General features: G+C 42.8%; 1 protein-coding gene across 3 annotated transcripts in view; it reads left to right on the top strand.

The window, feature by feature from the left end:
- The window catches only part of WDFY1 (WD repeat and FYVE domain containing 1), a 47,080-nt gene that overhangs the window by 13,118 nt on the left and 6,018 nt on the right, over positions 1 to 27,944 (top strand). For 2 of the 3 annotated variants that reach the window (XM_079924077.1, XM_079924079.1), the window contains 7 exons: positions 3,645 to 3,712; positions 8,360 to 8,433; positions 15,190 to 15,244; positions 16,743 to 16,893; positions 18,480 to 18,592; positions 20,418 to 20,544; positions 22,694 to 22,799. In XM_079924077.1, the coding sequence (XP_079780203.1) occupies positions 3,645 to 3,712; positions 8,360 to 8,433; positions 15,190 to 15,244; positions 16,743 to 16,893; positions 18,480 to 18,592; positions 20,418 to 20,544; positions 22,694 to 22,799 (694 nt within the window). Of the gene's footprint in view, positions 1 to 2,619; positions 2,993 to 3,644; positions 3,713 to 8,359; positions 8,434 to 15,189; positions 15,245 to 16,742; positions 16,894 to 18,479; positions 18,593 to 20,417; positions 20,545 to 22,693; positions 22,800 to 27,944 lie in introns of those variants that run through there. The other variant, XM_079924078.1, reaches the window with a different exon arrangement.

Below are 27,944 nucleotides of genomic sequence, written 5' to 3'. Positions count from 1 at the left end.
CTCCAAAGGAAATAATACTGTTTCAAAGATGCTGGGGTCTAGGTAGGTCCCGTTTTGACCTTGGACTAAGCTGCATGAAGTTAAAATTTGACTTTTCCAGGTTAGATGATTGGCTGGAAGAGACAACCTTTAAGGTTTCCCACTCACAGTGACTTCTGTGCTGTCTGAAATCACTCTTCTTTCAAGAGGACACAGGGAAAAGCATGTGCCTCTGAGGCCTCCATTGAGCTACCAGTGCATTCATGACCCACAACTTTTGGGGGTGATCTGGGGGCTTTTAGGCTACATCAGCATTCTGATCTTTAGACCCTTAAAAAACCAGACAGATAGGTTTAATCCCTTTGAGTGAATGAAGGCGCTGTATGGTGCTCTCATCTTCAAGTACCTTGGCCTTTGCTGTCCTGTCTTTGCAAGTGGAGTAGAATCCTTGAACAGATTTAATGCTTAGAGGTGAGTTGGCCTTTGACTTCTTATAACTCCTGTTTCATCCCCTATGTTGAACATAAGTAATGAAACGTATCCATAAACATTCTGTACTAAGTAACATAAAATATAGTAAACAGAATGTAATATTGTGTTAGTAGTTCAGGCCTAAGGATCATCATTATAAGCTTTTATTGATTAATTTAGGTGAGGGAGGTCATGCTGAAATGGTACCCATCCTGCGGGTACTGCCCAGATGAACTACTGCCTAGCGAGAAAAGTCCTTGGTGGAGTGGTGAGGGAGGAGGGATTAGGACATAACCTGAGCTCAGCATATTTGGGGCATCTGAGGTTGAAAGCTTGCTGGGATGTAGGATCTGGGTCTGGGAATCATAATTACGTCAGTTGAACCCCTGATTTGAGACAACAATTGGTGGGCTCTGAACACAGGGGCAGTGGGATGCATGGTTCCTTGGGAGATGTAGCCAGTCGTCGACATGCCCGAGGTGGACCAGGGGGATGAGCCCACCACATAACCTGAAAGGAGGCTGCACTGAGGCATGAGTGATGAGGGCTGGACGGTGGTGAGCATGCTGAGAACAGAGACAAGGGCCAGTGTCCCAGGTAGGCATTACTGCTTACTTCTTTAAAAAACAAGCAAAAACCTGCAACACCGTTATCACACCTAAAGAAATAAGCAGTATTTTCTTTTAATATATTTATTTATTTATTTATGGCTGCACTGGGTCTTCGTTGTTGGGTCTTAGTTGCTGCGCGCAGGCTTTCTCTAGTTGCTGTGAGCGGAGGCTACTCTTCGTTGCGGCTTCTCATTGCGGTGGCTTCTCTTGTTGCGGAGCATGGGCTCTAGGTGTACAGGCTTCAGTAGTTGCGGCGCATGGGCTCAGTAGTTGTGGCGCACAGGCTTAGTTGCTCCGCAGCATGTGGGATCTTCCCGGGCCAGGGCTTGAACCTGTGTCACCTGCATTAGCAGGCAGAGTCTTAACCAGTGCGCCACCAGGGAAATCCCCATTAAATATTTTTCATCGCTTCATTTAAATGGTTTCAAACTAGAAAGATCTGTTCCATGAAAAAGTCTTAACCTCTGAGGTTTGTGGAAGAAGAAAACTAAATAATCATGAACAGTAACCAAGAACCCACAAATAATAACAGTGGTTTAAAACATTACCTCAGAGAGTGTCAAATTTTGATTTAAGATGTCGACTACAAACAGTAAAAAGTATAGGTCTGTTCACAGATGGTTTAGTCTGATCTTTCTCTCTCTTTCCCTTTTAATTTTGGTTGTGAACTTGAACTTTCTAGGACTTCCTATCACAATATAGGTACTCCTGAAGGAGTCTGCCTGAGTGCCTTGCCTTGTGAACTTCGTCACGTAGGATCTTGTTTAATGGTGCTTGAACGAAGAGACAGTGTCTGAGAGTCTTCATGGTGTCCCACGCAGACACAGTGTATGAGTACCTGTTTGCTTGCAAATAGCAAAGGTTACTCAGATTCGCTTAAGCCGCTGAGGGTGTTTATGGTGAGGATGCTGGGGCATCTGCCTCATGGAACCCAAGTCTAGGGAAATAGCGGCCTCAGGAGCAGCTGGCATGGGGGACTCTCCACCTGGACTGTCTCCAGCTCGCTACTGCTTCTCCTCTTCGGTCGGCTTCATTCTTTCCCTTTTATTAACGTACAAAATTCTCCAGTCCAACTTGCAAAATGTGTGACGAGAAGCAGTCATTTCAACTACTGGAGACATACTGATCTATTTCTGTCTCTCCTGGTTTCTGAGTTCCCGGGGAAGGAACTGACTGATCCCATTTCTGGTCTGGCCAGTCGCGATCAGAGGTGGGATGTAGAGAAAAATTCTGAGGGATTCAACTTGGCCGAAGGTTCCATCATGACCAGTTAGCAGTGGCTGGAAGATGGGTCGTGTTTTACAAATGACTGTTCCTACACGAAGGCCTGTATGGCCAGTTCACCTTTAGAATAGCATGATTCCCGCTGTGCTGCCAGGTCGTCTTATTTATTTGGATGAGTGAAAGTCAACATCTAGCCTTTATTTTCTTTTATTTAGCTCTCATCATTTACAGTAATCTGTAAGATCTTAAGTACAGCTGGGCAGGTTCTGAAAGATGCATACACCCACGTCACCTACTCCCCAGAGCCTTACCGTGGCCCTAGAAGGTTCCTTCACATCCCTTCACTGCATTCTGTCCTCACCCCCAGAAGTAACCACTATTCTGCTTTTTATCCCATGGACCTGTCTTACTTGTCTTGAACTTCAAGCAGAATGGAAGCACAGTGTCCACATTTAGCCTCACTGTATTTTAGTTCAAGGCTGCAACCATTAATTCAGTGCTGGCTGTGGGCCAGAATCTGTGTTGCCGTTAGAAATACAAGAGTGTGACAGAGCTGACGATAAGGGACTGAGACAGGAGTCATGGCGAAGGCAGAGCACAGCTGTGCCGGAAAAGGCAGTGAGTGTCCTACTCTGAAGAGGAAGGGGCCCGGAGCTTCCTGGAGGTTCCATGAGTGCTGGAGAAATATTCCATAGTGTTCTTCTGAGGTGATAAGCCAAAGGATTAAACTTTGGCTGTTTTGGTCGTGTGTCATTTTCCTGCCTGTGTCCAGGATTTCCTCATCTCTCTGTGTGCGTTCTGGTGAAAGGGGAGGCTCAGAGACGGGTGTGGAAGGATTTCCTCCCGGGGCCGAGACGACTGGGAATTATCTGCGAACGAGCAGTGGTGTGGGCTCTGCTTTGTACGCACGTCTCTCCCAGTTCTCCAGGAACGTTTTCTTTCCACTTACGTCTACGACTCTCATTTGGCTGAGACAGCCAGGCGACCCAGTTTGCAGTTTGTTGCCAAGAAAAGTAGTTAATAGTTCTCAGCTTTCTTTGTATATCACTATATATATAATGAACATTTTCCATATTGTTAAAGTTATTTAGAATCCTGACTCCTAGTTACTGCATAACTCGCCATGTATGGACGTACTGTCGGTAACTATATAATATGTGTGCGTGTATATACACATATATACTAGTGTAAAGTATACCATGATGCTCTGTGTGTGTATTTGTCTAATTTTTCCAGTTGATTAATGTTATAAGGTCAATGGGAAACAATACTGAAAATAAAATAAAAAATTTGCCTGGAGCAGAAAAGAAGGTAAAATTACTAAAGACTACTCGTTTTTTTCTTTGCTTTTCTCCACAGAACTATCCGCGTATGGCTGAAAAGAGACAGCGGTCAGTACTGGCCCAGCATTTACCACACAATGGCCTGTGAGTAGCGGTCTTTGAGGATTTAAATTTCAAAATTCCTGATTAAAAAAAATGCCGCTAGATTTCAAAATGAGCTTCTTAGTTGCCTAATACCTCTGGTAGGCTGTGTTAAACCACAGGGAGACTCCCTTTCTCTTGCGAATGAAGCTGGGTCTGCCGGCTTAAGTGAAGTGGACTTGAACAGAAGTGGAAAGAATAAAAGGAAGAGGAAAGCCTCCCACCTCCTCCATTTTCCTTTGTCTTCCTTTTGCCAACTTATATTAGTAGTAACTTTCTTCTTAGTAATAGCTGATATTGACACTAAAACAGGGCTCTGAACACTCTGCCTTCTTAACTGGCCTTTTGTCCAACTTTTTCATAAACTCTGGGTACTGTTGAGAGATTTGGTCCAGGGCACAACGCATTCTAAATGGAGATTTTTCTCAGTAGTCAAATATGTTCTAAAAATAAACCCTGACCATAAAGCTTTTGCATTGAGATTTTAGAACAGCCCTGAGATGTAGTGATATAAAATTACATTTAAATCCAGCCCTTCCTGCAGATCTAAGCAGCTTTGCATCCTTCTTTCCCACTTCTCCATCCTTTCTTGAAAAAAGTGCCTGGAAACCACCCAGGTCCAAGCTGGGGTTGTGTCCTGCCCACCCCCCCCAGTGGCCACACGGAAGGCATCCGTAGCTGCTTATTTCCTGGTGGTTTTGGTCCTTAATGAGGGCTTTTCCTCAGTTAAGGTTTCAATAATCAGAGGATCCCCTAGGAAAAGACAAAAGGCTCTGGAGCAGGCTTGACGGTTTGCTAGTGACGACTGTTACGAAGTTCTCCAAAGAAAAGTGTTTGCTAGTTCCAGACGCTGTGGACACTGTTCATAGCTCCCTTAAGAGTTATTCCAGGGGCCGTGGAGTTTCTTACAAACACAGAGCTGCCAGTTATTCAGCAAATTCCTTATATCAGCTTGAGTCATCCTTCCAAGCACCTCCTTTCTTGGCTAGCACTTTCTCATTTGCACATTTATCGCAGGGTACGTGCAGGGTTTAGATCCTATAAGCATTACCACAAATAATTAGTAGTTTATCAGGATTTTCATTTGTTCTGCCTTCTACCGACAGCTTGGGCAGGCTGGTTATCTTCTCTATCTTGATAACCATTCAGTGAAAATGAAGTGGACTTTTTGGAATACTGGTATAAAGCTAACTATTATAAAAGGAACCAGAAAACTTTACCATATGCAGTGTGTTAAGACTACCTGAAACCCTAATCATGATTTACTATGCCAGGCAGTAGTACCTCCTGTCCTGTGTCCGTGTGTGTCTGTGGATTTGTCACCTTGGTTACTCAGTGTGAAATAGGAAGCGGCTGATGTCTTGTGAAGGTGCTTATGGAGCCCATGTGATAAATTTACTTTGGGATTTTGAGGGAGCAGGGCAGAGGTAGGTGGGATATTCTGGGCCTCTGAGCCTATCCTTTACCCAACTGAAAAATAAAAGGCTTCTCTTAGACAGTTAACTCCTTACTTCCAGTGACCCAGTGATAGATCTGATAGCTGGGAATAGCAACAGCCTGGGTGGGGACCTGCTACCTGTGCTGGGGGATGTTTTGCTGTCTTTGTGGACAGTCCTGCTAATGCTCTTGCTGTTATCTCTCCCTCCTCTCCATTACCCCGCACTTCATAATCTGGCCACAGCTCAATCTCCTGAGACCTCAACCTTGGAGTTCATGCTCTTAAGAACAGAGAGAGACTGAGGTAGATTTTTGTCCAGTGTTCAGTTCAGTGACTCCTTGGCTTGTATTTCCCCCAGATATTTAGTTCACTTTGTAATTGATTTCTCCCCCAGGGCACCAGAACCTAGCAGTAGCAGTGCACACTCTTCCTTGGCTTTTGGGTCTTGGGCACATGGCTTTGCTTTCTCTGTTGCCATCCCTTGCTACCTTGGCCTAACTGTGCCCTCCAGAAGCAGCTTCCGGCGCTGTGGCTGGAAAGACTAGTAAAAACACACCTCTGCTGTGGGTGACTGACACTTTCATGTTTGTATCTACATGTATGCAGCCTGTTGCTTCCAGATGCCTCTTTATCACCTCCATCTGGAACAATGTCTACTGATGAAATTGCAAGAACATTGCCAGAAGAAAACGGAATGAATGAATTTTGAGAAATAACTGCTTGTCTGTTTTATTTTAAAATTAAATGTGAAGTCTGAGAAGAGAAGGGCCATGTTGGTTTTAAAAACTGTCTGCAGATTCCCCAGCTGAGGCCATTTTAGTGGTCATCCACCAGTTTGTTTCCTGTGACCTAACAGAGGTGATCAGTAAGCAAACCTTAGAATGTTGCTGTACGTGGACCAATTAGGATTCAGAACATTACCTCACATAACAAAACTAACTTTCAGAATCTGCTTTAGCTGAAGAAAAATGTAACTCTTAGTTTCTGTATCTACTATGTGCCTCATGCATTTTTGTCTTTTGGTACTATGTTATGAAATCATCACAACAGCTATATAAGGTAGATGATATTTGCACCATTTAGTAGACAAGGAAACTGAGGCCAGAGGTTGGAATTCCAGTTCATGCCCACCTGACTCCAAAACTGTGCTGCTCACCGCAATATGGGGTGGGTCCACAAACTTTTTCTGCAAAGGGCCAGACATAAATATAGGCTTTATGGGCCAAACAATCTCTGTGGCAACTTCTCAACTCTGCCATCGTAATGTGAAAGCAGCCATAAGGAATACAGAAATGAAAGAGCCTGACGATATTCCAGAAAACCCTTTGTTTACAAAACTAAAGTTTTAAGCATATGATTTTGGACTGCAATGGTGCCTTTTTAAAAGGTCACTGAGTTGAAAGATGATTTGTGTTTTGCTTATTTATAAAACTATGTGGGGCTTCCCTGGTGGCGCAGTGGTTGAGAGTCCGCCTGCCGATGCAGGGGACACGGGTTCGTGCCCCGGTCCGGGAGGATCCCACGTGCCGCGGAGCGGCTGGGCCCGTGAGCCATGGCCGCTGAGCCTGCGCGTCCGGAGCCTGTGCTCCGCAGCGGGAGAGGCCACAACGGTGAGAGGCCCGCGTACCGCAAAAACAAACAAACAAACAAACAAAAGAAAACTATGTGAACATTCACATTAAAAAATATATATATATAGTTTATCTCAGTAGAAGCTTCCCTTCTAGGAAAAAAGCCAGGACATTTTTAGATACACAGCAAACTAGCGAGGCTTTTTTAAAAAAATATGTGAGAATTCTCTAGTCTTATAAAATTACTCAGCACATTGTAATTTTTACGCAAAAGATTTTAACATGTTTATGTACAGTTAGTTATAGGATTGGGCATAAAAAGAATTGAAAAGAAGCTTAAAACTAAAGCATTAAGATTTAGTACCAACTGAAAAGCAAGCAAAAATGATGACAGTGAATCTTTAAAATCATCAAAGAGATTTGATTTCTCAAAGATAATTTTATGTGCGGTTATTAAAAAGCACTTTTTATGAAGATACATATATCTTTGTGGTTATAATTCTTAAACATGATCGTTCTTTGCAGCTTGAAACATCAGTATGGTGGATAAGGGTGTACAGACTTGTAGTCAGCTCTGATTGTTTTGTGTGTAGACAGTTTTGGTCTCTACATTTCAACGAGATAGTTTTTTGAACGCACCTGAAATGGTCTGATCACACAGCTGTGTTTCTGCCTTTGCGTACGACTCAGTGTTGTAGTTTATTTTCTTCCTTTGGTGGAGAATATCAGCCATTGTAGTTAGAGAACTTTAAACTGTTTGCAAATGGTAACTTCATTTATAAGATTTTTCTCTTTTACTTTTTTTAAGAAGTTTTATTTCAAAATAAACTCGTTTGTTTGTTTATTTCCTAGCATGCATTTCTTTCCACAGTCAATTAAAATTCTTAAGCCTGAAGTGAACCCAAACATTTCTTTTTCCAAATGTTCCATATTCTAAATCACTTTAATTCTGATTTTTAGCAGAGGAGACGATTTAGAGTTTCTCCTTCGTGAAACTCATTCTCTGGCCCATGCTTTCTGGCAGAAGACTATGTAGAAGCTGGAAGAGGGGTGCATACCTGGGAAGAGTCGGGGCTGTCCTAGTCACGTGACATGCTGTGGGCAAAGAGACATGTGTACCCCTCACAACGCGTTACCACAAACTGGGGTTGTATGAGTCATCGCAAAACGGAACATTTTTTTCATCATTGGGAAAAAAACCCAAGTAATCCCAAAGTGGCTTTCCCAGCTTGCTCACATGCCACGGAAAGGGAATTGTGGTGCCGGGAACCCTTCTTTCCACAGATGCCAGGTGCTGTTTTACCTGTGATGGGGAAGCGGGAGGGGCAGGATGACCTGCGGAATTTGGGTAGCAGATCACCTACTCTAAGCACTGGACCCCAGACCTTTCCAGAAACAGGTGGGAGTTTCAAGCAGATGAAACTTCATGGAGCTCGCTTCACCCAAAGTTATAAAAGTAACTTGGAAGATTGTTAAAACTTTACACTAAGACAACAGAATTTTAGTAATATTTCTTTTTATAAAGTGTTTCTGCCCTCTTCCTTTGAACCTAAGTTTTATGGCTCTTTTTAATAATGTCCCTGGAACAATGACTCACCATGCTTAGCTTTGCGCGTAACGTGGTTTTTGTCTTTCTGGCAGCTCCTTGCTCGGCCATGGCTTACCATCATGACAGCAGACGAATATTTGTGGGCCAGGATAACGGAGCCGTGATGGTAGGTAGCCTCCAGGCTGTATTCATTATACTGACCTCCTGTGTTCACTCCTGTTGGACAGTGTACATAAAGCTAACAATGAACGCCTGCTTGTTTGGCATTAGAAAATGTTTCATCCAGTACAGACGTTAGGCCTAAAAATGGATTAATTTTAGTTAGTGCTTAATTGTAAACTACAGATCTTCCTCAACTTACTGATAAACCCTGATAAATCCATTGTAAGTTGAAAATATCATAAGTTGAAAATACATTTGGGACTTCCCTTGTGGAGCCGTGGTTAGGAATCCTCCTGCCAATTCAGGGGACACGGGTTCAATCCCTGGTCCGGGAAGATCCCACGTGCTGCAGAGGAGCTAAGCCCGTGCGCCACAACTACTGAGCCCGCGAGCAACAACTACTGAAGCCTGCGTGCCTAGAGCTCGTGCTTCGCAACAAGAGAGCCCACAGTAATGAGAAGCCCGTGCACCGCAACGAAGAGTAGCCCCTGCTCGCCACAACTAGAGAAAGCCCGCGCGCAGCGACGAAGACCCAACGCAGCCAAAACTTAAAAAAAAAAAAATTAATTAATTAATAAAAAAAAGAAAATGTATTTAATACACTTAATCTACTGAATATCACAGCTTAGCCTAGCTTACCTTAAACGTGCTCAGAACACTTACATTAGCCTACAGTTGGGCAAAATCACCTAACACAAAGCCTATTTTATAATAAAGTATTGAATATCTCATGTAATTATTGAATACCATACTGAGAGTGAAGAACAGAATGATTGTGTGAGTCCAGAATGATGGTACGTGTGTTGGTTGTTAACCTTCATGGTCACATGGCTGAGCAGGGCTGCGGCTGCCCCTCCCCAGCATCATGAGAGAGGATCGTATGGCATCTCAGTCACCTGGGAAAAGATCAACATTAATCGAAGCGTGGTTTCTACTGAAGGTGCGTTGCTTTAGCACCATCGTAAAACTGAAAAATCATAAGTTGAACCATCGTAAGTCAGGGACCATCTGGAGTTCCATGGAGCTCTGGATGCTGTCATGATTGATGGTTTGGTGCTCAGTCTAGCCCACAAAGTACAACCTTCGTACAGGGGACGTGAGTCCTGTAGCAGCCCTGATCCCTGAACCCATGAAGGAGGAGGCTGGGGCAAGGAAAGTGTGGGAGAGAGCGCACGCGCGCGCGTGTGTGTGTGTGTGTGTGTGTGTGTGTATAAGGTGAGAAGGAAGGAAAATAAGACTAGGGACTAGTCATTCAGCCAACAGCTCATATAACTCTTTGAGTCTCTACATCTCAAACTGTCTTTGGTGAAGGACCAGATAGTTAAATTTTCAGTTTATTATAGATTAGTATTTTTGTGGGTCTAACTGTGTGTGTATGCATATATTTAATGGAGATGTAATTCATATACCATAAAAGTCACCAGTTTAAAGTGTGCAATTCATTGGTCTTATAGTATAGTTACAAGATCATGCAACCGTTAATACTCTAATTCTACAACATTTTTATCAGCTCCTCCAACCCCCGAAAAAAAGAAATCCCGCACCCATTAGCAGTCACACTACAGTCCCCTTTCCTTCAGCTCCTGGCAGTAACTAATCTACTTTCTGAATTCAGAGATTTGCTTATTATAAACATTTTATGTAAATAGAATCATATAAGGTGTATATCCTTTTATGCCTGGCTTCTTTCACTTAGCATAATATTTTCAAGGTTCACTATGTTGTAGCTTGAATTAATACTTCATTCCTTTTTGTGGTAGAATAATATTCTGTTACATAGATTATACCACACTTTGTTTATCCATTCATTAGTTGATGGATAGTTGGGTTGTTTCTACCTTTTGGCTATTATGAATAATACTACTATGAATAGTCGCATAACAGTTTGCGTGTGAACCTAAGTTTTCAATTTTATTGGGTATGTACACCTAGGAATGGAATTGCTGGGTCATATGGTAACTCTGTACTTAACTTTTTACAGAACTGCCAAACTGTTTTCCAAAGTTGCTATACCATTTTACATTCCCAACAGCAATATATAAAGGTTCTAAGTTTTTTACATATTTACCAACACTTGTTATTTTCTGGGTTTGTTTTTGTTTTATTATGGACATCCTAGTCGGTGTGAAGCGGTATCTCATTACGGTTTTGATTTGCATTGCCCTAATAGCTAGTGATCCTGAGCATCTTCTCACGCGCTTGTTAGTCATTTGTATATCTTCTTTGGAGAAATATCTATTCAAGTCCTTTGCGTTTTTTTTTTTTTTTTTTTTTAATTGTTGAGTTGTAAAATACTTGGACCTTCAGCTTGGAAGAGTTTCACCAGTGAAACCGCCTGGTCCTGGGCTTTTCGTCCTGGGAAGTTTTTTGAGTGCTAATTTAATCTGTTTACTTGTTATGGGTTTTCTATTTCTTCTTCAGCCAGTGTTTGTTGTTTATGTCTTTTTAAGAGTTTGTCCATTTTATCTAGCTTATCTAATTTGTTGGCATGTAATTGTTCATAGCAGCCTTTACAGTCCTTTTTCTTTCTGTAAGGTTTATAGTAACGCTCCCCCTTTCATTACTGAATTTAGTAGTTTGAGTCGTCTCTCTCTTTTTCTTTCCCACTCTGGCTAAATGTGTGTTAATTTTGTTGATTTTTTTCAAAGAACCAGTTTTGATTTAATTGATTCTCTATTGTTTTTTTCGATTCTCTGATAATGTATTTCAACTCTATTATTTTTCCTTCGGTTTGCTTTGAGTTTAGTTTGCTGGATTGGTATTTTGGGTATTACATTGTTGATTGAGAAAATTTGCTGGTTTTGTCTGCTTGGATGTCATAATAATATTAAATTGCTGGAAAGGCTTCTGAACACACATTCCCTATTTCTCTGCTTCTTTCATCAGGACCAGTGGTCCGCAGACCGCGCTTTGAGTACCACTGCTTTATAGAACTGCACACAGAGCAGTGAGAGCACAGACCGGTGCCTGCACCTGGCCAGAGAGCGGCAAGGCCAGCCTGTTACTGTGCTGAGTCATAGAGGATGGCTAGGAGTTAACCAGGAAAGAGGGAGGAGGACTTCCAGACGCAGAGGACAGCATGAGCAAAGACAGAGGGGTTTTCAAAGTCAGGGTGTGCGCAGGGAGCAAGAATGAAGCAGCTTGGCAGCGTGAAGCACGTAAGACTGAAGAGATGGCTGGAGCGGGTCACAGAGAGCCTTGCATTCAGCACTAGGTGTCATGCAGAGTGCTAGTTAAGAAGAAGGTAGACATGGTCCCTGCTCTCAGGAGCCTTACGGTCTCATGGGAGGGACAGGTAATATACAAGTAAACATGAAATTACAGGTTGTGGTAGGTGCTGTGAAGAAGTGAACGGGCGCAGTGAAAGAGGGAATCCAGAGAGATGTGTGGCCCCGCTCGTAGCAAACAGAATCCAAGGGTGTGACATTTAGCTGAGGCCTGAAGGGCAGGTAGGAGACAGCCAGGCAGAGCCAGAGTAAGTTTTCCGGAAGTGAAGGTCCAGGTAAAGACTCGAGGCAGGAAGATCTGTGTCTGAGGACGTGAAGGGGGTCGTCTTGGCTGGATGGTGCTGAGCGACGGGGCAGGACGAGGGGCGATGGGACAAGTGGGCTGAGGCCAGGTCACGCAGGGCCTTGTGGGTCTGGGTGAAGTTTTAAGTTTTGTAAATCTGTGGGAAGCGCTTACAGGGTTTTCAGCGGAAGAATGGCGTGATTTAATTTACATTTTTAAAAGATCACTCTGGCTGCGGAGTGGAGAGTGGATCGAGGGGCCACAAGAGTGGAGGCGGGAACGTCAGGTGTTGTCGCTTTCTGGGTGAGAGGGCAGTGGCAGTGATGATGGACAGAAGCAGATGACGGACATACATCTGTGGCAGGTTGGGTGTGGGGAGGGGAGGAAGGGCAGCAACTCAGGTGACGGCCAGGTTTCTGGCTTGAGTAACTGCTAGACAGAGGTATCATTTATTGAGAAGAGAAAGGCTTAGGGGTATGTGGGGAGAGGGGGCATTTAGAGGGAAAGAAGACAGTGAGGAACCAGCTGTACAGTTGAGATACCAGTGAGACAACCAATGGCGATGTGGAATTGGCATTGGATTTGCAGGCCTGGAGCCCAGTGGGAGCCCGGGCTGGGGAGTCATCTGCACATAGGGCATCTTTCAAGCCATAAGAATAGCTGTGATCGGGCTTCCCTGGTGGCGCAGTGGTTGAGAGTTCGCCTGCCGATGCAGGGGACGCGGGTTCGTACCCCGGTCCGGGAGGATCCCACATGCCGTGGAGCGGCTGGGCCCGTGAGCCATGGCCGCTGAGCCTGCGCGTCCGGAGCCTGTGCTCCGCAACGGGAGAGGCCACAGCAGTGAGAGGCCCGCGTACCGCAAAAAAAAAAAAAAGAATAGCTGTGATCTCCTGGGGAGAGAATGAGAAAAGACAGGCCCCAGGCCTGAGTCCTGAATGACTGATTTAGGAGCGGGGTTGATGAGGAAGGCAGCCAGGAAGGAAGGGGAAATGGTGATCCTGCGTGTGCATTAAGGAGCCTGGACTACATCGTGTAAGCCGAGCTTCCCAGGCTTGCAGTCAGTCATATTTATCATTTAGGGGACCTCCTGAAATTCGCGTTGCCTGGCTCCATGCCAGACCCACAGCTTCAGAAGCACTAGGGAGGGGCCTGGGAATCTGTATTTTAGCAAGTCCTTTCGGTGACCCTTAGGATCGAGTGCATTAGGGAATCACTGCATGATGGAGAGCCATTGAGGAGCATCAAGTCGGGGAGGATGGAACGGTCAGGTGTCTGTCTGTTTGCTTAGTGTGCCAATATGTGGAAGATGTTTGATTAGATGTAGGTGTTTAATAGAGAGCAGTGCTGATAAGATGGCATCCGGTTTCTAGCCAAGATGATGGTGAACGGTTAGCTGCTCCCTGAGACAGAAGACACGCTGATATTGAGGGGAAAGGTGACAGGTTCAGTTTTGACAGTTGGGTTCATGTGCCCAAGGGGTTGGCCTGGGCTGGGGTTGGGAGTCCTCCCAATTTAGGTCTCAGTGGAGACCACGCCTGTGGCTGGCGTCAATTAGGGATAGTGGGTACGACGAGAAGAGCAGAGGGCCAAGGTCATGTTCCCTGGGGAATATCAACATTTAAGAGAAAGTCAGGGGGTTGGGAACCCACAGGGGAGACAGAGACGGAATGGGCTATGTGGGAAGAGGGCCTAAGATGAGAGCAGGGACACGACCTTGGGGATGGCAGCTAGACAGCAGCTGGTGGTTGCAGGGAGAACCCTTCCCATGCAGCGGGGGTGGTGCCCTGCGGTGCGGTGGATTCACGAGTGACCGGGGTGAGCAGCTAGAGACCCTGAACGCGGTGAGTGTGGGCTCATCTGTAGAGAAGGTTTTGGCTGAGTAGGGGATGAAGAAAGTTTGGGTATCGTTAAGAGAATTTTGTTGTTTTTTGTTTACTTGTTTTGCTTTTTAAAGTAAAGGAGAAGAAGCCTTGAGTGTGTTTAAGGGCCAAGAAAGAAAGCCAAGAGAAAGGACAGGCTCTCCGCTTAAGCAGTTCACGCAACAGTGGGCAGCCGGGGAGGGCTGGGGAGCTGCGGGCTTGGGGGTCAGCGCCCACCTGCTTGGGGCTGCTGTGTATACGTTGTGTAGTGATAAATGCCAGCGGTCTTGTTTTTCTCCCTCTGAAGATTTTATAGGAATATCGTGGCGATGTGTGCACACAACGAGAAGCCACGAGTGCAAACCTCAAATGCCTTCTCCAGTGGCGGTAGTGGTCATGCATTTATTTCTCTAGGGACCATTCTTGTGGCTCGTGGTTCAAGGGTACTCTCTGCAGTTATAGGATGGCATATAAAAACCCTTATAGCTCCTCAGTGGAAAGGAGCAATGTAAATTCAATTTATTATTAGTTAGTATTAATCTATTGATTTCCCCCAAGTAGAAATTAGTACGTATAAAATGCTGATACCTTTTTGTACTTTGTGAAAAACCAAGATGGAGGACAAGGAATCAGTATTCCTTTGTGGGTTGTTGTTTTTTTTTCTTCCTGACCAATCAGCAATTCATAATGTCCATGTTATGGACCCTTAAGGACTTATCAATTTAGCGCTGATCAATAGAATTTTTAATTAGTGCTTTTTCTTTAGAGTTTTATCTTCTCAGTTTTATGCTGAGGCTCATTTTCTCATTAAGAAATATGTACTTTTAATTTTTTCCTAGTTATAAGGTATTACATAGTCTATATAAATTTTGGAAGATACAGGAGTATTAAAAAAAAAACCACCCACAGTGTCTAAATTTCCTTTTTAGTGTGTGTTTATATATTAAGTATATGTAATTTTCCTCTTCTATTGCCTCAGATACCCAATGCCTTATTTTCATTAGTGCTGAGAATTCTGTTAGTAATGGGTCTTTGTAGTTTTACTTTGTATGTGTCATCTTGAGGAAGTTCTAGTGAAGCCAAGAGAGCAAAATTAACAAGATACCTCCTTTGCAATTAGAGGGAGAGGAAATACAGAGCACTCATTTGTAGAGGAAGAATTGGACAAAAATGCTGTGCTGGTCAGCAGCACTTTCTTTACTTGTCTGGTTCCAAAAGAAATGGTAACCCGAGGACAGGACCAAGAAGCAATTCCCTATTGTTCTTACGTAGCTAATCTTGAGTCCCAAGGCTGGTGGTGGCCATTTTTGGATTTTACTTCCTTTTGAAAGTTAAGGTCCTGTCGTTTTTAAAACCATAACTGTTTTCTTATTGCATGTGTTTACTTTTAGGAATTTCACGTTTCTGAAGATTTTAATAAAATGAACTTTATCAAGACCTACCCAGGTAATTATAATACACACACACACACAACTAGAATACCATGTCTTATGATCAAAATTAGGTTTTCACATTAACTTTTTAAAAGTGTTGTTACCCCAGTTATGTGGGAGGCTATTAGCTCTTCAGAGTTATTTACCGTCCTTTTCCTGCTCATTAACATTTGAAATTTTGTATAGTATTCCATTGGGTGCAGATTTAATTTAGCCATTCCTCTGTTTTTGAAAATGTATACTGCTCCATTTTTTGATGACACATACTAACATATATGATGGTGTGTATATGTGTGTATACATATCTGTGAGTGTGTATATTTCATATATATGTATATACACGTGTGTGTGTGTGTGTGTGTGTGTGTGTGTGTGTGTCCTTGATGGTTACTCTTACTCTAATTCTGTAACTCATTACTTCTATTTAAGACAGATTACTAAAAGTAGAATAACTGGGTCAAACTTTAAAACTTTTTTTAATACTCTGGATTTATTTTGCAAAACTCTTTCCAGCAATAGTGTAAATTTTTAATGAGTGGTGATTGAGAGTGCCTGTTCATTAAGTCTATATTGATCTTTATAAATGTTTATTGCCAGTTTGATAGTCAAAAATTGTTCTCAGTTTTAAAATTATTTAGGCTTTATTTAATGTTGGCCATTTGTCATGTTTTATGAATATCTGTTCATGATTTTGCCCATATTTCCTGGGAGTTGTCGTATTTTCTGATTTTTCTGATTAATTTATGAGAGCCCCTCCGTTTTTCTGAAGCAGCCTACACAGCTGAGAGCAAGGTCAGAAGTGTCTCTGTCTAGCCTCTGACTTCATTCATCAAACGGGGCATTTATTAAACACCAGCTGCATGCAAGATCCTGTTCCAGATAAAGTAGACAGGTCACTGCCCTGGTGTGGCTTGCAATTGACCTGGAAATACAAATATTCTAGAAGTTAGGTAATAGAACACCTTCCTCATTCTCAGCTATTGCTTTGGGGTGCAGAACTTTACAAATGCTTCATCTTAAAAATAATAAAAAGTTAATTTCAGAAAATCTCAGTTGCCCTTTTTTACAATGCCAGTGTTTTCTAAAGAGTCAAAACACTAAAGGTATAGACAATAAAAAACAAACAAACCTAGTCTGTGGAGATAAGACTGCTGTTTTCCATATGGAATTCATTGAGAGTTGTATGTGTGTTTTTTAATCAGTTCTCTAATATATTATTTGAATCCCTCTTGAGCCTTACTCTGTAATGATTGGTAGCTTTTGATGGTCTTCCCCGTAGGGAGGCAGAGGGCAGGGCCACGGAGAGCCTGCGATAGATCTTGGGTTGGGGCGGGCGGATGCTCCGCAGCCTGTTTGGAGTGTGGGCCTCTCCGGGATAGGACTGCTGAGCCTGTGAGTCTGCAGGCCGACCAAGTGGAGAAGGGGAGCCTCAGTTCACACCCGCGGAGACTGGACTCCAAAGGTCACGTTTCTTCCTGAAGGGCGCAGACTTTCCCGTTCTGTCCCCACAGCCCATCAGAACCGGGTGACCGCGATCATCTTCAGCCTGGCCACAGAGTGGGTGATCAGCACGGGCCACGACAAGTGCGTCAGCTGGATGTGCACGCGCAGCGGGAACATGCTCGGGAGGCACTTCTCCACCTCCTGGACTTCGTGTCTGCAGTATCCTTCCCTGCAGCGCCTCCCGGTCTCAGCAGCTAGTTCTGAATCTGCTTGGAAATTGCTGCTTGAGATCCAAAGACTGAACGATTCCTACATATTTCACATAAAATCTAAGAATTTCTATCTCTGCTTTTTTGCTATAAAGTCGGTTTATTAAAGATAATAGCTAAATGAATTGCTCTTCTCTGCTGGGATGTGCTCTAGGTGTTTTAATACAAAATCTCGGAAAACCTAAACCTCATTAGCGCAGACCCCTCCCTTCACTCCTTTGCTTTTCAAAGTGAAAGAAAAGACTTTCTGTTGTAGAAAGAAAGAAAGAAAGGAACGACTCTTCTGGTGATGGTTTCTTCGCAGACCCCACAGGAGAACATAAGAAGGGTCTGTGACCCTGGAGTTCATAAATGGACTACAGTGTGTTTGGAGAGGGTTCATAATCCTTATAACACTCGCAAAGTTGCCTCAGGATGCCCCAAATGTTACAGAATTGCCGCTCTCAAATTTTTCTACTGCTCTATGGGATTTGTTGCACGTAGCGCTCCCTCTTGCCTAAGGCTGCCTGTGGTAGCTGTGTATCTTAGTGATGGCAAGGTCAAGGCTGTCAGCAACAGACAAATGCCCCGCAGTAGTTTCTCTTTGAGAGTTGGACGTCTGGTGTAGTAAAACTCTTTTCTTCCATTGAAAGCCTTTATAAAAAAATGAGTGCTACAAATGAATGCACAGCACGAGATATTTAAAATAGTACCACATGCTTTCGAATCAAGCAAGGGAAGACTCCTCGGGTGCATCAAGTGCTAAATAAGTTTTTCTGTTATGTGTTTGGCTTTCGTTTGGATTGATAGAAAATGGCACCGAATCACATAATCATGGCCCAGCCTGTGGTCCTCCTTTTGATCTATGTTTTGGAATTAAAATAGTAGTTATCTTATTGTGGGTAAACTACTGATTTGCCACAAATGTCTATGGCCATAAAGCGACCAAGAAAGTAATGAGTTGTTGCCAATAGTTAATATATGTTTAAATTTAAAGTTTAGTACTACCCCAAATGACTGCCGTTTGGATGATTAAAATTAAAACTTCACAGCAATTTAAACCATCCTCTTCACTTAACGCTAAATCATCTAGGCCCCCCAAAAGGATGGGTTCATGTCCATATTTGCTGTCAGTTTTACACCATTTCCAGAGATATTTCATGAAAAGCAGTTTTCTTCCAGTTCTTTTTGGCTGTTTTCATTATTGAGCATTTTACTTTTTAACACTTAGTTATACTTTGCTTATAGTCACTTGTTTTTATGTCTGTCTTCTCCATCAGCTCTTAACTTTTTTGTTGCCAATTCCCAGGATACTGGTTGGAATAGTAACAGCGACTCAGTGAATTCTTGTTGAATGAATGAATATTAATTTTCCTGATAATTCTAGCTTAAAACGTTCTTTTTCTTCAATATTTACACGTTGTGTGATTTTCAGCTGGGTACTTCTTTTTTTTCTCGTAGTTTTAGGTGTGTCGCGTATTCTCTTTAGAATGCACGTTTTCTTCTTTATAACTTTGAGGTGGATTGTGTCATACGTCCTTGACTGCGTCTCCACAGATACGACTTTGATACTCAGTATGCTTTTGTCGGCGACTGTTCTGGACAGATCAGCCTGCTGAAGCTTGAACAGAGCTCCTGTTCAGTTATTACCACCCTTAAAGGACATGAAGGTAGGCTGTATAATCACCGCCGTTTTTCACCTAATTCGGGCATCCAGATTTAGTTCTCAGCTCTGTGGTTTCACGAATGATCACCTCCTTATGATCTGTCAGATTTCAATCCGATCGGCCAGATAGGGGGATTAAATCTCAAAAGGTCTCAAAGAGTGAAAACTAAGTGAAGGCAGGGTGTTGGGGAGAGTTTCGTGTTGTCCAAATCCCTTCTAGATTCCTTGTGTGGATAATACTTTCTATTTTGTTTACCTTTGAAATTAAATTATTTTTGAAGACCTTTTCAAATGTCTTATAAATGGTGAGACCTTTGGAAGAATGTTGTTATTACTGTTTTAAATTTGTCACTTTCTAGGACACCAAGCAAGATGTAGTAGGTGAGTACAATTAGAAGAAATGTATGAGCTGGTTCTGTCTCTACTTGGGAAACATCCCCGGGGGAGGGACGGCGGGAAAAGAATGACTGGGTGGAATTTTATTATTTCTGTAGGGTGGTGAGTTGGCCGGGCTTTGTGGAAAGGCTTTAAAACTCAATCGGCTATATTGAGTCACAAATTAGAAGCTCCGAGGCCATCTGGTTCACATCGAAGAATTGGGGGTTTGTTGAAGGAATTAATGATGGACTTATTTATGAAAATAGTGTTTTTAAGTGTAACAAGTTAAATGTCCTCCATAGCTAATCTATTTATGGAAAACCGAGTCTATCAGATCAGGGACCTTGAAGGGGAAAAGGGAGAGAGAAGGACAGTAAGTTTGAATAGATTTAGGCAGGAAAGCACAGGCAGAAACCACTTTCTGTTTATGACTAATGGTCTCATGATCCCCATGCTGTTAAGTATTCTCTGGGTTGCTAAGGGCAGAGCGTGTTCTGATAACTACTTAGCAGTGTTCATGTAGAAGGACCTTGCTTGTCTGCTATTAGGCCTCTAGCTGAAGTGCATGGGGCATAGGATCAAACAGGGTCAGGATTTCTGCAAAGTTGATCCCTGAAGCCAGTTTTGCACAATACTTCTTTTTTCACTTTCGTTAAGCTTCTGTGAGAAACTAGTCTCTGTTGGTTGGTTTTGAATGTGGCTTTATCAGTTTTCTGTATACCCACCAAAAATATTATTAGCTTGTGTGACTGGTTCAATTTTATTAAGTTTATTAATAGTTTTTTTCTAGGCAAGCAGCAGTCAATGGAACAATGAAGAGATCTGTTGAAAGAGAAATCTGTAGAAAGAAAGATTTTCCCAAGGATATCAAATTTAATAAGTTTAGCCAATATAGAGTGTGAAATGTAGGGTTTGGATTTTTTTACCTAAGTTCTCTGGCATAATTGTATGGTACACATGCATCTCTTTTTTTTTTCTCTGAGATACTTAATTCAGTTTTCTTAAACATAGGCATCCTGTGATAAGACACCTGCAAGGTCCCAGAGCCCTAGAATAATCTAGATTTTAATCTTATATATGGTAACCACAGAAAACTTCACTGCCTTTCCTCATTAGATATTGGTAGCTATTTTTTTTTCTTCAAAAGCTTTTTCTGAACTAACCCTCATATACAGCTATTTTATAATTTTTTGGTATAGACGGGGAAAATCTTCTTTAAACACATTTGTGTTCAAAGCAGTTTGATATACAACTGAAAATCCTAATCTTGTAGCTTGGGACAGCGGATGTGCTGTGCCTTCTCTGTGACTCGTGATAAAGTGTTGAACGCCCTTTTGTGCAATGAAAATACATTTTTACTTAAAGATTCAGCTGGTCCTCGTTCAGTCTTCTGCCTCAGATGTGTATGTCCTGATGTAGAATTACATTTAGCCTCCCTCTCTCACGCCTAGGTAGTGTCGCCTGCCTCTGGTGGGACCCTATTCAACGGTTACTCTTCTCAGGAGCCTCTGACAACAGCATCATCATGTGGGACATCGGAGGAAGGAAAGGCCGCACACTCTTGCTCCAGGGCCACCAGTGCGTGACTGTTTGTGAGGGTGGGGAAAGAATCTGAGCTGGGGCAGGTCGGGGGAGGCGTTCGTATTCTGAGACTACTTTCTCCAAACCCCGTCTTTTAGCAGACAGTGAGCCCTGTTTGATAGGGCTCTCTCAGTCTGCTTCTAACTGCTTTTCCGTGAGGCCTGAGTGTCTGGTGTTCTGTAGCAAAAATAGAGGCCAGGGTTTTCTTCTTCCTTAGTCCATTGGTAGTAACTACTGTGCCATTGGTAGTTTGATAGGGAATTGCATTGAATCTGTAGATTGCTTTGGGTAGTATAGTCATTTTCACAATGTTGATTCTTCCAATCCAAGGACATGGTATATTTCTCCATCTGTTTATGTCATCTTTGATTTCTTTCCTCAGTGTTTTATAGTTTTCTGAGTACAAGTCTTTCGCCTCCTTAGGCAGGTTTATTCCTGGGTATTTTGTTTTGTTGCAATGGTAAATCGGAATGTTTCCTTAATTTCTCTTTCTGATTTTTCCTTGTTGGTTTATAGGAATGCAAGAGATTTCTGTGCATTAATTTTGTATCCTGCAACCTTACCAAATTCACTGATTAGTTCTAGTAGTTTTCTGGTGGCATCTTTAGGGTTTTCTATGTATAGTATCATGTGATCTGCAAGCAGTGACAGTTTTACTTCTTCTTTTCCAATTTGTATTTCTTTTATGTCTTTTTCTTCTCTGATTGCTGTGGCTAGGACTTCCAAAACTATGTTGAGTAAGAGTGGTGGGAGTGGGCAACCTTGTCTTGTTCCTGATCGTAGTGGAAATGCTTTCAGTTTTTCACCATTGAGAATGATGCTTGCTGTGGGTTTATCATATATGGCCTTTATTATGTTGAGGTAGGTTCCCTCTCTGCCCATTTTCTGGAGAGTTTTTATCATAAATGGGTGTTGAATTTTGTCAGAAGCTTTTTCTGCATCTATTGAGATGATCATACGGTTTTTCTTCTTCAATTTGTTCATATGGTGTATCATATTGATTGATTTCTGTATATTAAAGAATCCTTGCATCCCTGGGATAAATCCCACTTGATCATGGCGTATGATCCTTTTAATGTGCTGTTGGATTCTGTTTGCTAGTATTTTGTTGAGGATTTTTGCATCTGTGTTCATCAGTGATATTGGTCTATAATTTTTGTGTGTGTGATATCTTTTTCTGGTTTTGGTATCAGGGTGATGGTGGCTTCGTAGAATGAATTTGGGAGTGTTTCTGCCTCTGCAGTTTTTTGGAAGAGTTTGAGAAGGATCGGTATTAGCTCGTCTCTAAATGTTTGATAGAATTCACCTGTGAAGCTATCTGGTCCTGGACTTCTGTTTGTTGGAAGATTTTTAATTACAGTTTCAATTTCATTACTTGTGATAGGTCTGTTTAAATTTCCTAATTCTTCCTGGTTCAGTCTTGGAAAATTGTACCTTTCCAAGAATTTGTCCATTTCTTCATGGTTGTCATTTTATAGGCATATAGTTGTTTATAGTAGTCTCTTATTATCCTTTTGCATTTCTGCAGTGTCAGTTGTGATTTCTCCTTTTTCATTTCTAATTTTATTGCTTTCGTCCTCTCCCTTTTTTTCTTGATGAGTCTGGCTAAGGGTTTATCAGTTTTGCTTATCTTCTCAAAGAACCAGCTTTTAGTTTTATTGATCTTTGCTATTGCTTTCTTCCTTTCTATTTCATTTATTTCTGCTCTGATCTTTATGATTTCTTTCCTTCTACTGACTTCGAGTTTTCTTTGTTCTTCTTTGTCTAGTTGTTTTAAGTGTAGGGTTAGATTGTTTATTTGAGATTTTTCTTGTTTCTTGAGGTGAGATTGTATTGCTATAAACAAGATGGCAGTGTGGGAAAACGTGGAGTTAGCATCTCCCCACAAATAGGGCGCCTGCCGGCCGCTGGTGGGAGACTCTGACCTGCAGTTCTTAATGACTGATTAGTAGTGTTTATTTCATAGAAACTATTATTCTGTATAATAAGTTATAGAATGCCAATTAAAGTTTATACTGGGATCCAGATCATCAATGATAAAATGTCAGTGGCTGATTCCAACGAGGGGAGAGATTTGAGCCTGCATGAAGATGATGTCTGTGTTTTCCACATTGAGACACGTAACTGTTGTGTGTGCTGTTTGCAGTGACAGGGTGCAGTCGCTGTGTTACCTTCAGCTCACGAGGCAGCTGGTCTCCTGTTCCTCAGACGGCGGAATTGCAGTGTGGAACATGGATGTTAGCAGAGAGGAGGTAAGAGAGGGCAAGGCAGGGCTGACCAGGAGAGCTCCCACAGCCTGCCTCTTGGTTTTCTACCCGGTGACCGGAGATGCCAGCCAAGGTGCAGGCAGTCCCAGCTCTTACTGGTTATCAGCTGACAGGGTCCTGCATGTCACTTTGCACTGCATTCACTACTCATTGGAGAGTTTCCACAGGGACAAGCGATATACGCAGCCAGGGCATTTAGGCTGATTTTCACAGAGAAGGGCAAGGAGAGGACCCGGGAGACGGTCTGGCATGCGCAGGGGAGTGACTGTGGGGAAGCGCTCCGAGGTTGCACACCTGCCCTGGGGTCCCCGAGACGCGCACCAGGGGCATAGCTCCTCTGGGAAAATATATCTCTGTTCTTTGCTTTTATTTTCCACTGACTTCTGTTCCACTGAGTCCATGTCAACAGTGTTCTTTTCAGGAGACCTGAGTTCTAAGTGCCTTAATTTCCCTGAGTCTCCATTCCTTCTTCCATAAAGTGAAATAGTTGAATGAGATGACTTCTAAGGTCTCTTCCAATTCTTTAGACAGACACTCTAAGCAATCTCTCTGTCTTTTTTTCTATTTTAAAGAATGCTGCAGTGAACATTTTTCACCTTGTCATTGTGTGATTGTTCAATTATTTATTTCAGACAAATTTCTGAAAATAGACCCTTTGGGTCAAGGATATGTGCATTCTGAATGCTTTTTATAGATGTCAGATGATTTCCAGGCAGGATTTCCATTCTCATCTCTGCCAGCACAGGTATTTATCTGTCTTTTCCAAGTGGCGTTTAAAACCTGTGACATAGATAGTGGAGTTGGATTCCAGAGAAGATTTTAGTGTGAGGGGTGTTAAAAACTTATGGTTTAACTTCAGAAACATTTATTGAGCATCTAAAGGGTGGTCCTAAAGTCTGGAAACTTAGGTGCATATGCATCATAAATGATACTGCATTGCAGTACATACTGTATTGCATGATGTCACATGATGTGTTCCAGGTGCCGTCCTTTACGCAGCGTGTAGGTCAGTATGCTGCACACCTCTGTGGTGGACGCCAGGCATGAATGCAGCATTCCCACCCACCCCTGCATGCATCTGCTTTGTGTTGCCTCTAATTACTTGTGAGTCTGATTCTCACTGAATAAACTCGCATCTTTAGTATACCCTAGGGACGTAATCAAAGGGGTTCAGTCTATTTAAAAGAAATAGCGGGCTTCCCTGGTGGCACAGTGGTTAAGAATCTGCCTGCCAATGCAGGGGACACGGGTTTGAGCCCTGCTCTGGGAAGATCCCACATGCTGTGGAGCAACTAAGCCCATGTGCCACAACTACTGAGCCCACGCGCCGCATTTACTGAAGCCCGTGTGCTCTAGAACCCGTGCTCCACAACAAGAGAAGCCACCGCAATGAGAAACCCGCGCACCACAACGAAGAGTAGACCCCACTCGCCGCAACTAGAGAAAGCCTGCACATAGCAATGAAGACCCAACACAGCCAAAAATAATAAATAAATAAAAACAAATTTATAAAAAAAAAAAGAAATAGCAGTATTACTCACTTCCAGACTTTATGATTACCATGCTTTATACACATAGATCCATACCTGCAAGAAGCTTGTAATCTAGTGAAGGAAACAGACTACCGTATAAATGATAAAGTGCGGTCCGTCATCTGGAGAAGTACCGATTGCTACTTTTTTAGTGACCTTGTAAGACAAGTCATAGAGGAAGTCTTGATTGTATGTCTGCTGGTTAATTTCCCTTTTAGAATTTTCTAAAGATCTTTTGGTAAGGCTTAGAGTAACTTGTTATTAAACATATGTAACATTGGCTCGATATTACAGAATGTGTAATACTTTCTTTGCAAAGATTTATTTGAACTGCGTTTTATATTTATCATCTGCTAGTTACATGCAACAGTGGCAGCTAGTATACTGTTCTATTTCCTAGACTCGGCCTGTTGTTTTTCAGTCTTATTCTGTGTTCCCTGGATCGTGAGGGAGGAGACCACTGGGGCCTGATGCTACTAGTGGCTCTTGTAAGGGTTTAACCGCTTGGATTTCAATCCACTATTCTCATCCTTGGTAAGTTCTTTCAGATGTAGAAAGTAGAAGCAGAGTTCTTACCTTCAAGGTTATGTGAGTGTGGAGTTTATTTGTGCCTCTAGGGAAAGAAAAGACAGTCCTGTCATTCCTGTGGGGGTCACTCTTTTCCTTGTAGTCACTTATGGAAGAGTACCCCAAATCACGAGCACACAGCTGGTAATACGTTTTGCTCTATGAGCTTTTCTGTCTCAATGGTTGGCAGTATTGGTGGGAAAGAAAGTTATGTCAAAAAGATGCAGCATTTTTAGTAGATTTTTTAGGGTTTTTTTGTTGTTTTGTTTTGTTTCTACCAGCTGAGTAAATATTAGTGCAAAAGTAAGCCGCCTCCGATCCGTTAGATTCTGAACTTGAGTTAGGGTTTGGGACAATTTGTAGGACTTCTTTAGGCACAGGCCTAGAGGATTAATCCCAGATTCTCTAGCCCCACAGTGTTTGCTGGAGTTTCTTTCTGAGTCACCTGGAAACACTGACTGTGGAGTGTCCGCAGCCTACAGTGGCTGTCGGCCACCACACTGGCTGGTTGGAAGCAGATCTACCTCCCTGCCGGATTGTAATCAAAGGGACTCCTTTCTGGAAGTAGGCATGAAACATAAATGAGCAAGTAACAAGAATTAGAATGAATCCTCTTGAAATGAGAACTTTATTTGGAGCTAGTCGATCACAGAATGGATACTATTTTATACATCAGTGCAGAGTAGATGAGCGCACCCATTAGCAGCAGCAGTGCATTGGGGTTATTCTTGTTACATCATCTTTGTCCAGATTAAGCAGATGGAACAAGATGGAGAAAAGAGAGTGAAACAGAAAACTTGATTAATGTTCTCTTCAGCTCTTCTCAGCATAAAAGAAAACTTTGTCTCCTTAGAGAATAAGCATTTAATAGGATGGTTCATGATAGCTTACGCCATAACACAATTCTATTAAAAGAAACAAAGTTATGCGTATTTCTTATATCAAAATATGTTTCAAAAAGTCTGTTTATTTCTGAGTTCATTTTTTCATTTGTTATCTCAAATTATTTTAAGCATATTTTTTCTTCGCTCATGCCCCTCTGCCCTCCAGCTCAGCAGAGTAATATTCTTTCCTAACCCTTAGGCAGAAGCATGCTTCCTGAGGGCAGGAACTCAGTCCCCATTGGTTGTCATACTCCAGAAACATGTTTGGAGACCCTGACATGTTGAAGTGAAAAGGACCATGTCCAGAGGTGAAAAGGACCATGTCCAGAGGCTGTGTGGAGCGCAGTGGACGAGTGCAGGGCTGTGGGCTGGACTCTTGGGTCTACTGGGAGCTCTACCCACTAACCAACCATGGACAGTCGCTTCAATCTCTGAGCCACAGTTTCTTTGCCTGTAAAATGGGGAGAACGTTGCTCTGTATCTCCTAAGGTTGTATTGAAAATTAAGCAAAGTAAGGCATATAAAACCCTGGGCACACACTGCTGGACTTATAAGACCCTTTGTATATACCAGGCATTATGCAAAACACTTCGCCAATGTTGCCTCGTTTAATGCTCACAGCCCTATGCGGTGTATACTCATACTTGAATATCACTGCCGTGAATACGTTTTCGCGTTCATCTTGTCCCACGTGACTGTTCCTCACGTGGGTGGTATTGCAGGAGTTACACTGGCGTGTGTCACAAACATAAGACTAGACAGTGGCCCCTGCTTTCCTTCCCCCTGCGATTTAATGTCCCCACGTTGTTGGCAGCAGGGCCCGTCGTGTCGTTGTAATCACCGTTTCTCCTTCAGGAACATTGTTCACAGGCAGTGTTTTCAAACCACCTTCTCTCTTCCCTGGTCACAGAAACAACTAATTCTACATCAAGTAGTATTCTTCCTCACGGAGGTGTGCATCTCTTTATCACCCTTTCTGTCCTCCCTTCCCATTTCCAACATTAGCGCAGTTATTTAAAGAAACCTCTCCTCTGTCTCAGCCCACTTCTTTCTGTTTGTGAGTGCCTTACCCCCCAACCCCTGAAAGAAAGACCTTCGTAATGTCTGTCCTATATAGAAATATTTCTAGTGCCTTATCTAAAATAAGGAATAGGAAAGCCAAAAGTTTTGATGAAATAGGAAACAAAAAAAGAAGTTGGGAAACGCATTCTTTAAACCACCAAAAGTCCCCTTTCGAATCTCTGTGAAGCTGACCATCTTCACTGCATATTTTATAAGGATCAGTGTAGGTCATTTCCTGTGGTTCTCCCATCCTCTCCTCTTATCAGATACATTTTTCTTGAGTGTTAACTTTCAAGATCAAGAACAGATTATTTCTTACTTCGTGACCTTTGGTTTAATTTTATGGAAGTAGTATTTTCTATTTTTACTGCACATATATGACGATACATGATGAGGTTAAACAGGCTTTTAGCAGGTTCATCTTGTAATCGAATACAACTTGTAATGTTTTGTTTAGAGAAATATTTTCTAAGTTCTCAGTGAAGTCATTTTGAGGCCTAATTGCCCTGTTTCAACAAAAATTCATTGAGCGCCTACCCTGTGACAGGCTGAAGGTATTTAAAGATGAAAAGACCAGTGAATAATTCATAGGTTAGTCGAACGGGCTGGGGGGAGGAAATGTGCATAAAGAATTGCAGTGCAGGGCTTCCCTGGTGGCGCAGTGGTTGGGAGTCCGCCTGCCGATGCAGGGGACGCGGGTTCGTGCCCCAGTCCGGGAAGATCCCACATGCCACGGAACGGCTAGGCCCGCGAGCCATGGGCGCTGAGCCTGCGCGTCCGGAGCCTGTGCTCCACGACGGGAGAGGCCACAACAGTGAGAGACCCGTGTACCGCAAAAAAAAAAAAAAAAAAAAAAAAAAAAGCAGTGCAGAGAGATCACTGCTCGAATGGGGGTCCACAGGCTGGCTGTGCGGGCACCACTCCCGGGAGCTGGGAATGGGGGCGGGGCAGCTCATCTGTCTGACACGATGCCGCGCCCTGAAGATCTCCTGTTGGTCACCTTGTGACCCCACAAGCCTTCCCAAGTGGTAGTTCGTCAGGTTCTGCAAGAAAGGTTTTTGCTCAACTGGATATAGTTATCAAAC

The sequence above is a fragment of the Stenella coeruleoalba genome (genome assembly GCF_951394435.1).
Source record: "Stenella coeruleoalba genome assembly, chromosome: 6".
NCBI classification, from domain to species: domain Eukaryota; kingdom Metazoa; phylum Chordata; class Mammalia; order Artiodactyla; family Delphinidae; genus Stenella; species Stenella coeruleoalba.
Note: the sequence above shows the minus strand (reverse complement) of the source record. Positions and strands in the feature narration are given on the sequence as shown.